Source organism: Bos mutus, chromosome 8 (assembly GCF_027580195.1).
Source record: "Bos mutus isolate GX-2022 chromosome 8, NWIPB_WYAK_1.1, whole genome shotgun sequence".
NCBI classification, from domain to species: domain Eukaryota; kingdom Metazoa; phylum Chordata; class Mammalia; order Artiodactyla; family Bovidae; genus Bos; species Bos mutus.
Window position 1 is genome coordinate 27245253 of NC_091624.1, and position 13119 is coordinate 27258371.

A 13119-nucleotide genomic window follows, 5' to 3' on the forward strand; every position below is an offset into this window, starting at 1 on the left:
GATGAAGAGAGGGGAAGAGTGAGGGTGTAGGCTCTGACTATAAAAGGGTAGCAGAAGGGGGATTCTTGTGATGGAACTGTCCTGTATCTTGGAATACAGTGGTAGTTACAGAAATGTACATATATAAAATTTCAAAGAACTAAAAAAATATACACATACACACAAAATGAAGGTAAAACTGATGAAATATGAATGTCAGTGCATTGTATTAACAGGAATAAAAGGCTGATTTAACAACAAAAATGTATAATTTACTAAATTATAATAAAAGATTAAAAAAGAAAAACACAATGATCATCTGTAAAGATGCCACAAAAAAATGACAAAATCCAACACCCATTCCCAGTAAAAACTCATCAACAAGGAATAGAAAGGAAGCTTGTCAAGCTGATAAAGAGTAGCTATAAAACTTACACATAGGAGGAAAGCATTCCCCATAAGATCAGGAGCAAGGAAAGGATGTCCCCTTTCACCACCATTTAAATTCATCATTGCACTCATGTTCTCGCCTGTGCAATGAGGCAAGAAAAAGAAATTAAAGACACAAAGAATGGAAAGAAGTGAAGTATACTTACTTACAAATAATTAGTCATTTGTGTAGAAAATCATATAGAACCTACAAAGCTACTAGGATGAAGTTTCAGAAGTTTACCAGACACAAGATCAGTATAGATAAATTAATTTTATTTCTATATGCTATCAACAAAAAATTGAAATTTTAAAGTACTTTAAATAGCATGAAAAATATGAAACAGAGAGGGATAAATCTGATAAGATGCATAAGACCTTTGTATGAAAAACTACAAAACAATGCTGACAAATATTAAGTCCCATAAAAATAGAGGGACTGCGTTCATGTACTGGATGACAGAGTATATGATTTACATGTAAATTCTCCTCAAATTGATGTAGATTCAATTCAATCCTAATCAATATTCCAACAGGCATTTTGTTGAAAACTGTCAAGCTGATTCTAAAATCCATGTGGAAATGCAAAGAATCCAGCACAAGTAAAACGACTTTAAAAAAGAAAAAACGTTTGAGGATGTATACTAAGTTCCAGACTTCTTACAAAGCTGCAGTAATCAAGACTATGTGGTACTGGCATCAAGATGGATGAAGAGAAGAGTGGAAAAAAATAGAGTTTATATTAGATATAGACCCATACACAATTAATTTACACAAAGGTGCACAGGAAATTCAAAGAAAGGGTTGTCTTTTCAATAAATAGTGCTAGAAAAATAGGATATTTGTATACAAAAGAAGAAGAAAAAACAAAAATTGTACTTAAATCCAGACCTGGTATCAAGTAAAAAAATTTACTCAAAATAAGACTTAGATCTAAATGAAAAGTAAAAATTATAAAACTTTTAAAAGGAAAAATATACGAAACTTTTTTTGGCCTTCATTTTGGAAAGATTTCCTAAATAAATCACCAAAAGTGAAATTCATGAAAGAAAAATTTACACTTGGACTTCACCAAAATTAAGAAATTCTCATTGAAAAACACTACTAAGAAGATAATAGCTCAGTTGGTAAATCATCTGCCTGTAATGCAGGAGACCTGGGTTTGATCCCTGGATCGGGAAGATCCCCTGGAGAAGGAAATAGAAACCCACTCCAGTATTCTTGCCTGGAGAATCCCATGGACAGAGAAGCCTGGCAGGCTACAGTCCATCACAGGAGTCGGACACAACTTAGTGACTAAACAACCAACAACAACCAAGAAGATAAAAAGCAAGCCACAAAGAAAATACTTACAAATCAAATAATGGACTTCTATACAGACTATATGAAGAACTTGCAAAATTCAATAAAAACATAAGAAACCAGCTTTTCAAATTGGCCAAAGATTTGAGATGACATTTCACCAAAGAAAATATACAGACAGCAAATAAGCACTTGAAAAGACTATCAAGATCACAAGTCATTAAGAAAATGTCAGGTAAAACCATATAAGATGCTATTACACAGTTATAAAAATGTCTAAAATTAAAATCATAATACCAAGTGTTGACAAATATGTGAAGCATTCAGAACTCACACACTGCTGGTGGGAATGTGAAATAGTGCAGCTACTTGGTGAGTTTTGTTAAAAATTAAATATCCCCTGTATCATTCATCCCAGCCACTCCACTCCTGGGTGCTTATCCAAAAGAAATGAAAGCATATGCTTACACAAATACTTTTCATGAATGTTCATATAGTCTTTATTTGTATTCATCAAAACTAGAGACTACTGAAATTTCTTTAGCCCATGAATGGCTAAATAATTATGATATCTAAATTACTACTCAGCAATCAAAAGAAATGAACTGTTGACACACCCAACATTATGGATAAAATTCAAAATAATTATACTGGGTGAAAGAATTAACATGATTAATTATATGAATTCTAAAAATGCAAACAAATTTATGACAGAAAGCAGTCAGTGGCTACCTGGGTAAGGGAGGGAGGAGGGGACAGGGAAGGGCAGGAGACAGAAGTTATAGTAAGGCACAAGGAAACTCTGCAGTGATAGGTATGCTCAGAATTTGGATTATCGTGATGGTTGTATGACTGTGCAGATATCAAAACTTAACAAATTTAACCTTATACCTCCTAGCATAAGGTATGATACCTTATACCTCCTAGCATAAGGCATCATACCTTATACCTCCTAGTATAAGGTATCATACCTTATACCATAATAATATTTTTCTATTGTATTATAATTATAGTTTAATAATAGTTCTTTTTTTAAAAGAAAAAGCATTGAGTCTGCTATAAAGTATAATTATAGATATATGGTTGTATTTAGAAGCAAAAATAAATAACAAAAAATAAAATGCCAAGAATGTTGAAAATAAAAGAATGAAAAAAAAAGGCAGAAATTTATCCTTACCTCCCAACATTCACATAAAATTAATTCCACCTGGATTAAAGATCTAAATATTCCCAGAATGTATATTGAATTTCTACAGTTCAATAACAGAAATAGCCCAAATCAAAAGTAGGAACATATCCTGAACAGACAAGTCACAGAAAAGGAAACACCAATGACCAAGTCAACACAGGAAAAGATGCTCATGCTCTCTGGAAAGCAAAATCCCTATGATATTTCACCACAAACCAAACAGATGGGTGAAAAATGTGAGGATGTGGAACAAGAACTCATCACTGCTGCTGGGAGTGTAATATGGCATTGAACAGCTTCAGAACACATGTGGTATAACCTAATCAGGTTGAGGCTACCCACACCCATGAACTAGTCTCTGTGCTCCTAGGTATGCATCTTGAAAGAAACCCTTGCATGCATTTCCAAAGAAGAAATAAGAATATACAGCAACATTATTTCATAGACAAAAATTAGAAATAACTCAAATGTCCAAAAGAAGAGAAATGATAATTCAACTGCATTAAAATATCCATATAATGAAATCAATATATAACAAATGTTAAAAGTATAAACTAAACTTGCACATTTTAATACGAATCTCACATATAGCTGGTGAAGGAGGTATACAATATGGTATTATGTGCAGAAAAGTTTACCAACATGCAAAAGAACTCTCTATATGGTTAAAAGATCCACTGAAGGGATAAAAAAGCTAAGGGCAGTCACAGGCATGCTAATGCACAAGTCGAATTCCCAGAGGCGGAGCGAAGGAGCAGGACACAACCAGGAAAGGTATCGGCTATCACCTGGTCTTATATAATGGTATATTTCTTAGTCTGCAAGCTTCCCTGGTAGCTCAGTCAGTAAAGAATCTGCCTGCAGTGCAGGAGACCCATGTTCAGTCCCTGGGTCAAGAAGATTCTCTAGAGAAAGAAATGGCAACCCACTTGTTAGAGAAATAAAATAGAAGTAGTCTTGTCCAGGCTTTAGAGGCAAAAGAGCAGAGCGGGCCTCTGACCTTGCTTCTGACCTACCTGGACACTGCCCTGACTGCTGCTGTGGGTGTCAGCCACACCTGCGGTGAGTGTCAGAAGAGAAACACAATAGATATCTATAGGGAGCAGATCTTGGAATTTATTAAGCTCCTGGAGGGGGCCTGGCCAACCAAGCCCTGACCTTAACAACACTCCAAGTTTTACATGACAAAACAAACAGCATAACATGAAACCAGACCTGCAATTTGCTCACAGATTGATGATGAGCATCCTGTTTGCATCCTGGGATTATAAACGGGAACCCCAAACTGCAATCTCTGAAGTCTCACCCACAGAGCAGACACTCTACCTGGGACCTTTTCCCAACTGGGACTCCAGATGTGCTGTGACATGGGACTTCCTAGCACTGTTTAAGTCTGAATGTTGGTGAAAATCCAAACTGGTGATGTATTCTCTGCTCTCTTTCATTTTTCTTTCAATGTTAGTATATTGAAAGTAAGCCAGATAATTCTCTAATAAATATTTTTATTATTTATTTGCATATAATGCATGGCTTATTTTGTTAAGAAATCCTTTGAACCTGAGACAAAAGTGAAAACTTTCAGCAGAACACCACTGCAGTATTCTTGACTGGAAAATCCCATGGACAGAGGAGCCTGGTGGGCTACAGTCCATGGAGTCGCAAGAGTCAGACATGACTTTGCGACTAAATCACCACCACCACTTAGGCTGCATGGAAGGCAAACTGGCACTCATTGTGTAATTCTTCACTCTCTGTTATAATCTTAAATAACACATCATAAAAGAAACAAAGTTATGGGAACTTATGGGGTAGAACTGCTACATGAAAACATTACCAGTTTAAAAACAAAAACTGGACAGAATCTAGCAGGGATAGATGACTTAGTCTCAGAGGACAAGTGTTATGTTCAAGATCAGGTCAGCTAACAAAAGTTCAAGAATGGGAAGATCTTAGAAGTGTTGGACAAGGGACACCAAGTGAGTGGATGTTGCTCTGTTGGGAAGGAAAGAGGGGGTGGCCAGGGAAGCCCTCTCTGGGCCAAGTAGGATGGCATGGAAGGCAGGCCTGAGGAAGAGCTTCCTCCTCAGAAGCTTACAAATGCTCCGCTTTCCTTACCTGCTGAGCACCTCACTGCCCTGATCCTTGTCTGCCTGCTGTTTTCCACTTACCTGCACAAAGGTCCAGAAGACATTCACTCTCCTCTCTCCAGGGCTCGTCTCCTTGTTCCAGTTGTATAATGAGTTTTGGTTTAGGAAAGGCAATTCCTACTCACAGGGGAAAAAAATCAAGGTGACCTTCGGTTAGTGACTTAAGAGGCTATCACAGAATTCAGTCAGGGAATGCAATGACTCAGAAGCGGGTAGGAAAGCCAGGCAGGGGGCATGGATGGGGACAAAGATTCTCTGAATGCTGAGAAAAGATGACTAAGGGGCGGGAGGAATCCCAGATCTAAAGGCAGTATATGATTCTCCCCTGTGCTTGAATGAATATAAATACTCTGCCGTCTGAAGTAAGATCACTTTATTTTTTTTTTATTTTTTTTTATTTAACTGGACTACATTTATTGTGGTTGGTTATTTTTTTTTTATGATATTGTACATGTTTTAATTGAAGTAAGATCACTTTAAAGGAGGGCCTGGCCTTAGAAGGGGCCTAGAAATGCAGTGTCATATCACACAAATACACACACATGCACAACTTCACCATTTCCAACTCTACAGAATCCAGACATTCTCTGAGGTATAGAGAAAACACATGTTTCTTTCTGAGCCAAAAGCATGGTGGCTACTCCATTAAATCTTAAGAGGCCTACAGGCAGAGTCTGAGACATGGGACAGGTCATCCTTACCCAGCGACACCATATGGCTGTAGTTTTCCAGCATCACATCCCGATACAGGGTCCTCTGAGCAGGACTCAGTAGCTTCCATTCCTTCTGGGTGAAGGCCACAGCCACATCCCTGAAGGCCATTAATGCCTATAACACAAACACATCCTTGCTCACCCAGAAAACACACAGGCTCACCAGTCAACTTAACCTAAGTTACCAACCAGGGCTGAGGCAGCAATAAGGCTGGCATGGAACATCAGGTGAGATCCATAGACCCTGCTTTCAACCAGAATCCTTTGCCACGTATTTAAGACTACTAAACCTCTTCCCACATTGCTGGGGGTCTATTCAGGGGTTCTCTATTCTGTTCTATCAATCTCTAAATCTATGATGCTGTGGAAAACACTGTTTTGATTAATGTAGCTATACCATAGGTCTTGAAATCAGATAAATGGATTCTTCCTCCTTTAGTCTTCATTTTAAAAGATTATTTTAGCTATTCTAAGCCATATGCTTTTTCACAAAAAATTTTAGAATAATCTCACCTGTATCTACTAAAAAATGTTTCTGGAATTTGGACAAGATTTGCATTAAAGCTGTATATCAATTTAGGAAGAACCAACATCTTTATCATGTTGACTCTTCAAATCTATGAACATGAGATGAGATGTCTTTCTATTTACCGAGATGTTCTTTGATTTCTTTCAACAGCTATTGTGGTTTTCAGTATACAAATCCACATATGCTTTGTTAAAAAACTGATACCTAAAAATTCTTTTGTTTTTCTTTTTTTAGTGATTTTAATGATACTGTATTTTTAGTTCAGTGACCAATTGTTCATGATACAGAACAACTGCCAGGATACAGTAATAAACTGTATGCTTATCCTGAATCTGGCAACCTGGTGGAACTCACTAACTCTCGGGGGTTTTTTTTCTCCTAGATTCCTTAAGATTTCCTACGTAGACAATCAGAGGATTTGCATACAGGGGCAGATTTCTTTCCTTATAATCTATATGTATTTTATTTCCTGTTCTTGCCTCTAGCACAATAATGAATAAGAGTGGTAAGAACAGACATCCTTGCCTTGTACTTGATATGAGAAGGAAACATAATGTCTCAAAGCATTAAAAAAACTGCTCCACAAAGATACCACATCACACTCATTAGGATAGCTATTACCAAAGAAACAGGAAAGAACATTTGGGGAGGATGTGGAGAAACTGGAGTAGAAATTGGAGTAGGAAATGGCAACCCACTCCAGTATTTCTGCCTGGAAAATTACATGGACAGAGGAGCCAGGCAGGCTACAGTCCATGGAGTCGGACATGACTGAGCACACACACATGGAGAAACTAGAACCTCTATTTATTGTTGTGGGAAAAGTAAATGATGTGGTTTCTGTGGGAAAGAGCTTAGCAGTTCCTCAAAAAGTTAAATACATCAATTTAAAAAAATTTCAATTTATCATATGATCTAGCAATTTGAATCATGGGTGTATACCCCCAAAGAATCAAAAGCAAGAATTCAATAGACTCATACACCAATGTCCATAACAGCATTATTCACAATAGCCCAAAGGTGGAAACAACCCTAATGTCCACCAACAGACAAACAGATAAGAAAATGCAGTACATATATACACATAACTGTACATAATTCAGCCTTAAAAAGCAAAGAAATTCTGATACATGTTAAATCAAGAGATTAGCCCTAAAAACATTATGCTAAGTGAAATAAGCCAGTCACAAATGACAAATATTGTTTGATTCCACTTACAGCAGGTACCTGAAATAGGCAAATTCATGGAGACAAAGTAAAACAGAGGTTACCAGGAGCTGGGAGGGGGAGTGGGCTAGGAACAGGTAGTTATTATATAATGCATAGTTTTATCCTGGGAAGATGAAAAAGTTCTGGAAATGAATGGTGATGACTGCATAATGGTGTGAATAAACAATGCCACTGAACTGGACATTTTAAAATGGTGAAAATTTTATATTAAGTATATGTTTATGGAGGGTTCAGGATGGGGAGCACATGTATACCTGTGATGGATTCATTTTGATATTTGGCAAAACTAATACAATTATGTAAAGTTTAAAAATAAAATTAAATTAAAAAAAAAATAAGAATAATCCTACTTACAGATTTTTTTGTAGATGTCCCTAATCAAGTAAAGGAGTTCCCGTTTCTATCTTAAGGTGTTTTTTACATTTCCCACAAATGTTTATTGTATTCTGCCAAATGACTATAATGCATCAACTGATATAATCACATGCTTTTTCTTCTTTAGCCTGTTAATATGGGGGATTATACTGATTAAGTTACAAATACAGAGCCAGTCTTGTGTCCCTGGAATAAACCATGCTTGATAACGGTGTACAATTATTTCTACATATTGTTGAATTTAATCTGCATAATAATTTAAGGATTTTCATGTCTATATTCATGAGAAATGTTGACCTGTAGTTTTCTTTTTTCTATTGTTCTTGTCCGATTTTATTACCAGCATAATATCTGCTCCACAAAGTGAATTAGGAAGTGTTCCTCCCTATTTTCTGAAAAAAAATCATGTAGCATTTGTGTTTAAGACTCCTTTGAAAATTTGGCAGATTCTGCATTAAATCACCTGGGCCTATAAATTTCTTTTGTAGGAGTTTTTAAAATTATAAATTGGATTATCTTTTTTCTTTTATCATATTTTTAATTGAGGTATAACTGATATATCACATTATATTAGTTTCAGGTGTACAATGTGACTTGATCTTTGTAGACATTGCAGAATGATCACTACAATAAGTCTAGTTAACATGCATCACCATACATAATTACAAAACTCTTTTTCTTGTGATGAGAACTTTTAAGATCTATTCTCTTAGCAACTTTCATATATACAACATAACTAACTGTAGTCACCATGATGTACAGTACATTCCCATGACATTCATTTTCTAACTGGAAGTTTATACCTTTTCACCCCCCTTACTCATTTCACCCCCCCCCCCACCACCTCCTGCTACCACCAACACCTGTCTGTTCTCTATATGTAACCTTTTCTTCTTTTCTAAAGATATATAACAGCATATAGTATTTGTCTTTCTCTGACTTATTTTCTTTTAGCACGATGCCCCCAAGATCCATCTATGTTGTTGCAAGTGACAAGATTTCTTATGGCTGAAAATAATATTTCATTGTATGTATGTACACATATACATACATTCATACATATATACATATATTCATCAATGGATGTCCATTCATCCATTGATGGACATTTAGATTGTCAACAACTTAGGTTGTTTCTGTGGTTTGGCTAATAATTATAGCCCTGTTTAAATTATCTATTCCATATTGGTCGAGTTAAAGTACAATAGTTTATGTTTTTCAAGGAAACCAGTCCCTTTTCATCTAAGTTGCCAAATGTATGGGTGGATATTCTGTTGATGGCTACAGAGTATGTAGTAATAACTTCTGTTTCACTTCTGATACTGGCATTTTGTGCCTACTCCTTTAGTCTTCTTTACAAGTTTTGTCAATTTTATTATTTTCAAAGAATCAGCTCTTTATTTCACTGATTTTTCTCTATTCTTTTTATTTCCAATTTCATTGATTTCTGCCTTTATCACTATTATTTCCTTCTATTTGCTCCTCTGAGTTTATTTTGCTCTCATTTTTCTAAGTTCTTGAGGCAGAAGCCTAGATTCAGTTCAGTTCAGTCGCTCAGTCATGTCCAACTCTTTGCGACCCCATGAACTGCAGCATTCCAGGCCTCCCTGTCCATCACCAACTGCTGGAGTTTACCCAAATTCATGTCCATTGAGTTGGTGATGCCATCTAACCATCTCATCCTCTGTCATCCCCTTCTCCTCCTGCTTTCAATCCTTCCCAGCATCAGGGTCTTTTCAAACGAGTCAGCTCTTCCTATCAAGTGGCCAAAATACTGGAGTTTCAGCTTCAGCATCAGTCCTTCCAATGAACACCTAGGACTGATCTCCTTTAGGATGGACTGGTTGGATCTCCTTGCAGTCCAAGGGATTCTCAAGAGTCTTCTCCAACACCACAGTTCAAAGCATCAATTCTTCAGTGCTCAGCTTTCTTTATAGTCCAACTTTCACATACATACATGACCACTGGAAAAACCATAGCCTTGACTAGATGGACCTTTGTTGGCAAAGTAATGTCTCTGATTTTCAATATGCTAACTAGGTTGGTCATAACTTTCCTTCCAAGGAGTAAGCATCTTTTAATTTCATGGCTGCAGTCACCATCTGCAGTGATTTTGGAGCCCAGAAAAATAAAGTCAGCCACCGTTTCCTCATCTATTTGCCATGAAGTGATGGGACCAGATGCCATGATCTTAGTTTTCTGAATGTTGAGCTTTAAGCCAACTTTTTCACTCTCCTCTTTCACTTTCATCAAGAGGCTCTTTAGTTCTTCGCTTTCTGCCACAAGGGTGGTGTCATCTGCATATCTGAAGTTATTGATATTTCTCCCGGCAATCTTGATTCCAGCTTGTGCTTCATCCAGCCCAGCATTTCTCATGATGTACTCTGAATATAAGTTAAGTAAGCAGGGTGACAATATACAGCCTTAATTTACTCCTTTTCTTATTTGGAACCAGTCTATTGTTCCATGTCTAGTTCTAACTGTTGCTTCCTGACCTGCATATAGGTTTCTCAAGAGGCAGGTCAGGTGGTCTAGTATTCCCCTTTCAGAACTTTCCACAGTTTATTGTGATCCACACAGTCAAAGGCTTTGGCATAGTCAATAAAGCAGAAATAAATGTTTTTCTGGAACTCTCTTGCTTTTTCAATGATCCAGATGATGTTGGCAATTTGATCTCTGGTTCCTCTGCCTTTTCTAAAACCAGCTTGAACATCTGGAAGTTCATGGTTCACGTATTGCTGAAGCCTGGCTTGGAGAATTTTGAGCACTACTTTACTAGCGTGTGAGACGAGTGCAATTGTGTGATAGTTTGAGCATTCTTTGGCATTGCCTTTCTTTGGGATTGGAATGAAAACTGACCTTTTCCAGTCCTGTGGCTACTGCTGAGTTTTCCAAATTTGCTGGCATATTGAGTGCAGCACTTTCACAGCATCATTTTTCAGGATTTGAAATAGCTCAACTTGAATGCCATCACCTCCACTAGCTTTGTTCATAGTGATGCTTCCTAAGGCCCACTTGACTTCACATTCCAGGATGTCTGGCTCTAGGTGAGTCATCACACCATCGTGATTATCTGGGTCGTGAAGATCTTTTTTGTACAGTTCTTCTATGTATTCTTGCCACCTCTTCTTAATATCTTCTGCTTCTGTTAGGTCCATACCATATCTGTCCTTTATCGAGCCCATCTTTGCATGAAATGTTCCCTTGGTATCTCTAATTTTCTTGAAGAGATCTCTAGTATTTCCCATTCTGTTGTTTTCCTCTATTTCTTTGCATTGATTGCTGAGGAAGGCTTTCTTATCTCTCCTTGCTATTCTTTGGAACTCTGCATTCAAATGGGTATATCTTTCCTTTTCTCCTTTGCTCTTCGCTTCTCTTCTTTTCACAACTATTTGTAAGGCCTCCTCAGACAGCCATTTTGAAGCCTAGATTGCTGACTTGAGATTTCCTGTTTTTCACATATAGATTTAATGCTACAAGTTTTTCTCTCATGACTGCTTTAGCTGCATCCCACATACTTTGATATCTCATATTTTCCTTTTCATTCACTTTTATGCATGTTTTGATTTCTCCTGGGACATCATTTTTGGTGAACAGATTATTTAGAAGTCTGTTATTTTCTAAGTGTTTATAGAGATTTTTCTGTTAACTTTCTCTTATTGATGTCAAATTTGATTCCATTGTGGTCAAACAACATATTTTGTTCAACTTAAATTTTTAAAAATTTCTTAAGGTAAACAAATTATTGTGTCTTATGTGTTGTTTTGAGCCCAGGAAATGTCTATGTTGGTACAGTCATCCCTCAGCACCCATGGAGAAGTGGTTCCAGAACTCCCCTCAAAATCTACAGATGCCCAAGTCCCCTAATATAAAACAGCATGGTATTTGCATGTAACCTAGACACATCCTCCTATATACTTTAAGTCATCTCTAGATTACTTTTAATGCTTAACATAATGTCAATGCTATGTAAGCAGTTGCTAGTCACAGAAAATTCCAATTTTGCTTTTTGGAACTTTCCAAAATTTTTTTTTTTTTTTTTTTTACCTTTTTGATCAGCAATTGGTTGAATCTGCAGATATGGAACCCTTGGAAATGCCAGGTTAACTTTATGAATATGCATTTTGCTATTGTGCTAAGGTGAAATGCTCTATAAATGTTGATTCGATTCTATTGGTTGACAGCGTGGAGCTCTTACTGATTTGGGCCTAATTATTCTCTAACTTTGACAGAAAAGTGTTGAAATCTCTTATTGTTGATTTGTCTATTTCTCCTTTCAGTTTTCTCTTCACGTCTTTTGAAGCTCAGTTATTTGATGCATATACATTGGTGCTTAGTCACTCAGTTGTGTCCAACTCTTTCCAACCCCTTGGACTATAGCCCACCAGGCTCCTCTGCCCATGGGGTGTTTCAGGCAAGAATACTGGAGTGGGATGCCATTTCCTCCTCCAGGGGATCTTCCCAACTCAGGGATCAAACTGGTATCTCCACTGCATTGCAGGTGGATTCTTTACCACTGAGCCATGGGGGAAGCCCATGCACACACATTAAGGACCCCAATGTCTTCCTGGTGAAGTGACCCACTTACCGTTCTTTGTGTCTGAGAATTTTCTTTGAAGTTTATCTTACTTTATATTAATATAGGAACCTGTGCTTTCCTTTGACTAATGTCTGCATCTTCTTTTTAATCTTTTAAAATCTTTATTAAAATTAAAATCTTCATTATCTTTATTAAAATCTTTTTAATCTTTTTAATCCTTCTTTTTCTAATCTGCCTATGCTGTTACATTTGATGCTTCACTTAGATAGCATATAGAGTCTTTTTTTGATGTCAGTCTCTCTTCAGTTCAGTTCAGTCGCTCAGTCGTGTCCGACTCTTTGCGACCCCATGAACTGCAGCACGCCAGGCCTCCCTGTCCATCACCAACTCCCGGAGTTCACTCAGACTCACGTCCATTGAATCAGTGATGCCATCCAGCCACCTCATCCTCTGTCATCCCCTTCTCCTCCTGCCCCCAATCCCTCCCAGCATCAGAGTCTTTTCCAATGAGTCAACTCTTCGCATGAGGTGGCCAAAGTACTGGAGTTTCAGCTTCAGCATCATTCCCTCCAAAGAAATCCCAGGGCTGATCTCCTTCAGAATGGACTGGTTGGATCTCCTTGCAGTCCAAGGGACTCTTAAGAGTCTTCTTCAACACCACAGTTCAAAAGCATTAATTCTTCGGC

General features: G+C 37.3%; 1 protein-coding gene across 7 annotated transcripts in view; it reads right to left on the reverse strand.

Moving 5' to 3' along the window:
• The window catches only part of ZNF169 (zinc finger protein 169), a 55722-nt gene that overhangs the window by 14608 nt on the left and 27995 nt on the right, over positions 1-13119 (reverse strand). For 5 of the 7 annotated variants that reach the window (XM_070375241.1, XM_070375240.1, XM_070375242.1 and 2 more), the window contains 2 exons: positions 5748-5874; positions 5068-5163 (listed from right to left, as the gene is read on the reverse strand). The exons of the other annotated variants lie outside the window; for them this stretch is intronic. In XM_070375241.1, coding sequence (XP_070231342.1) covers positions 5068-5163; positions 5748-5874 — 223 coding nt within the window. The remainder of the gene's footprint in view (positions 1-5067; positions 5164-5747; positions 5875-13119) is intronic. 7 annotated transcript variants of the gene reach the window in all.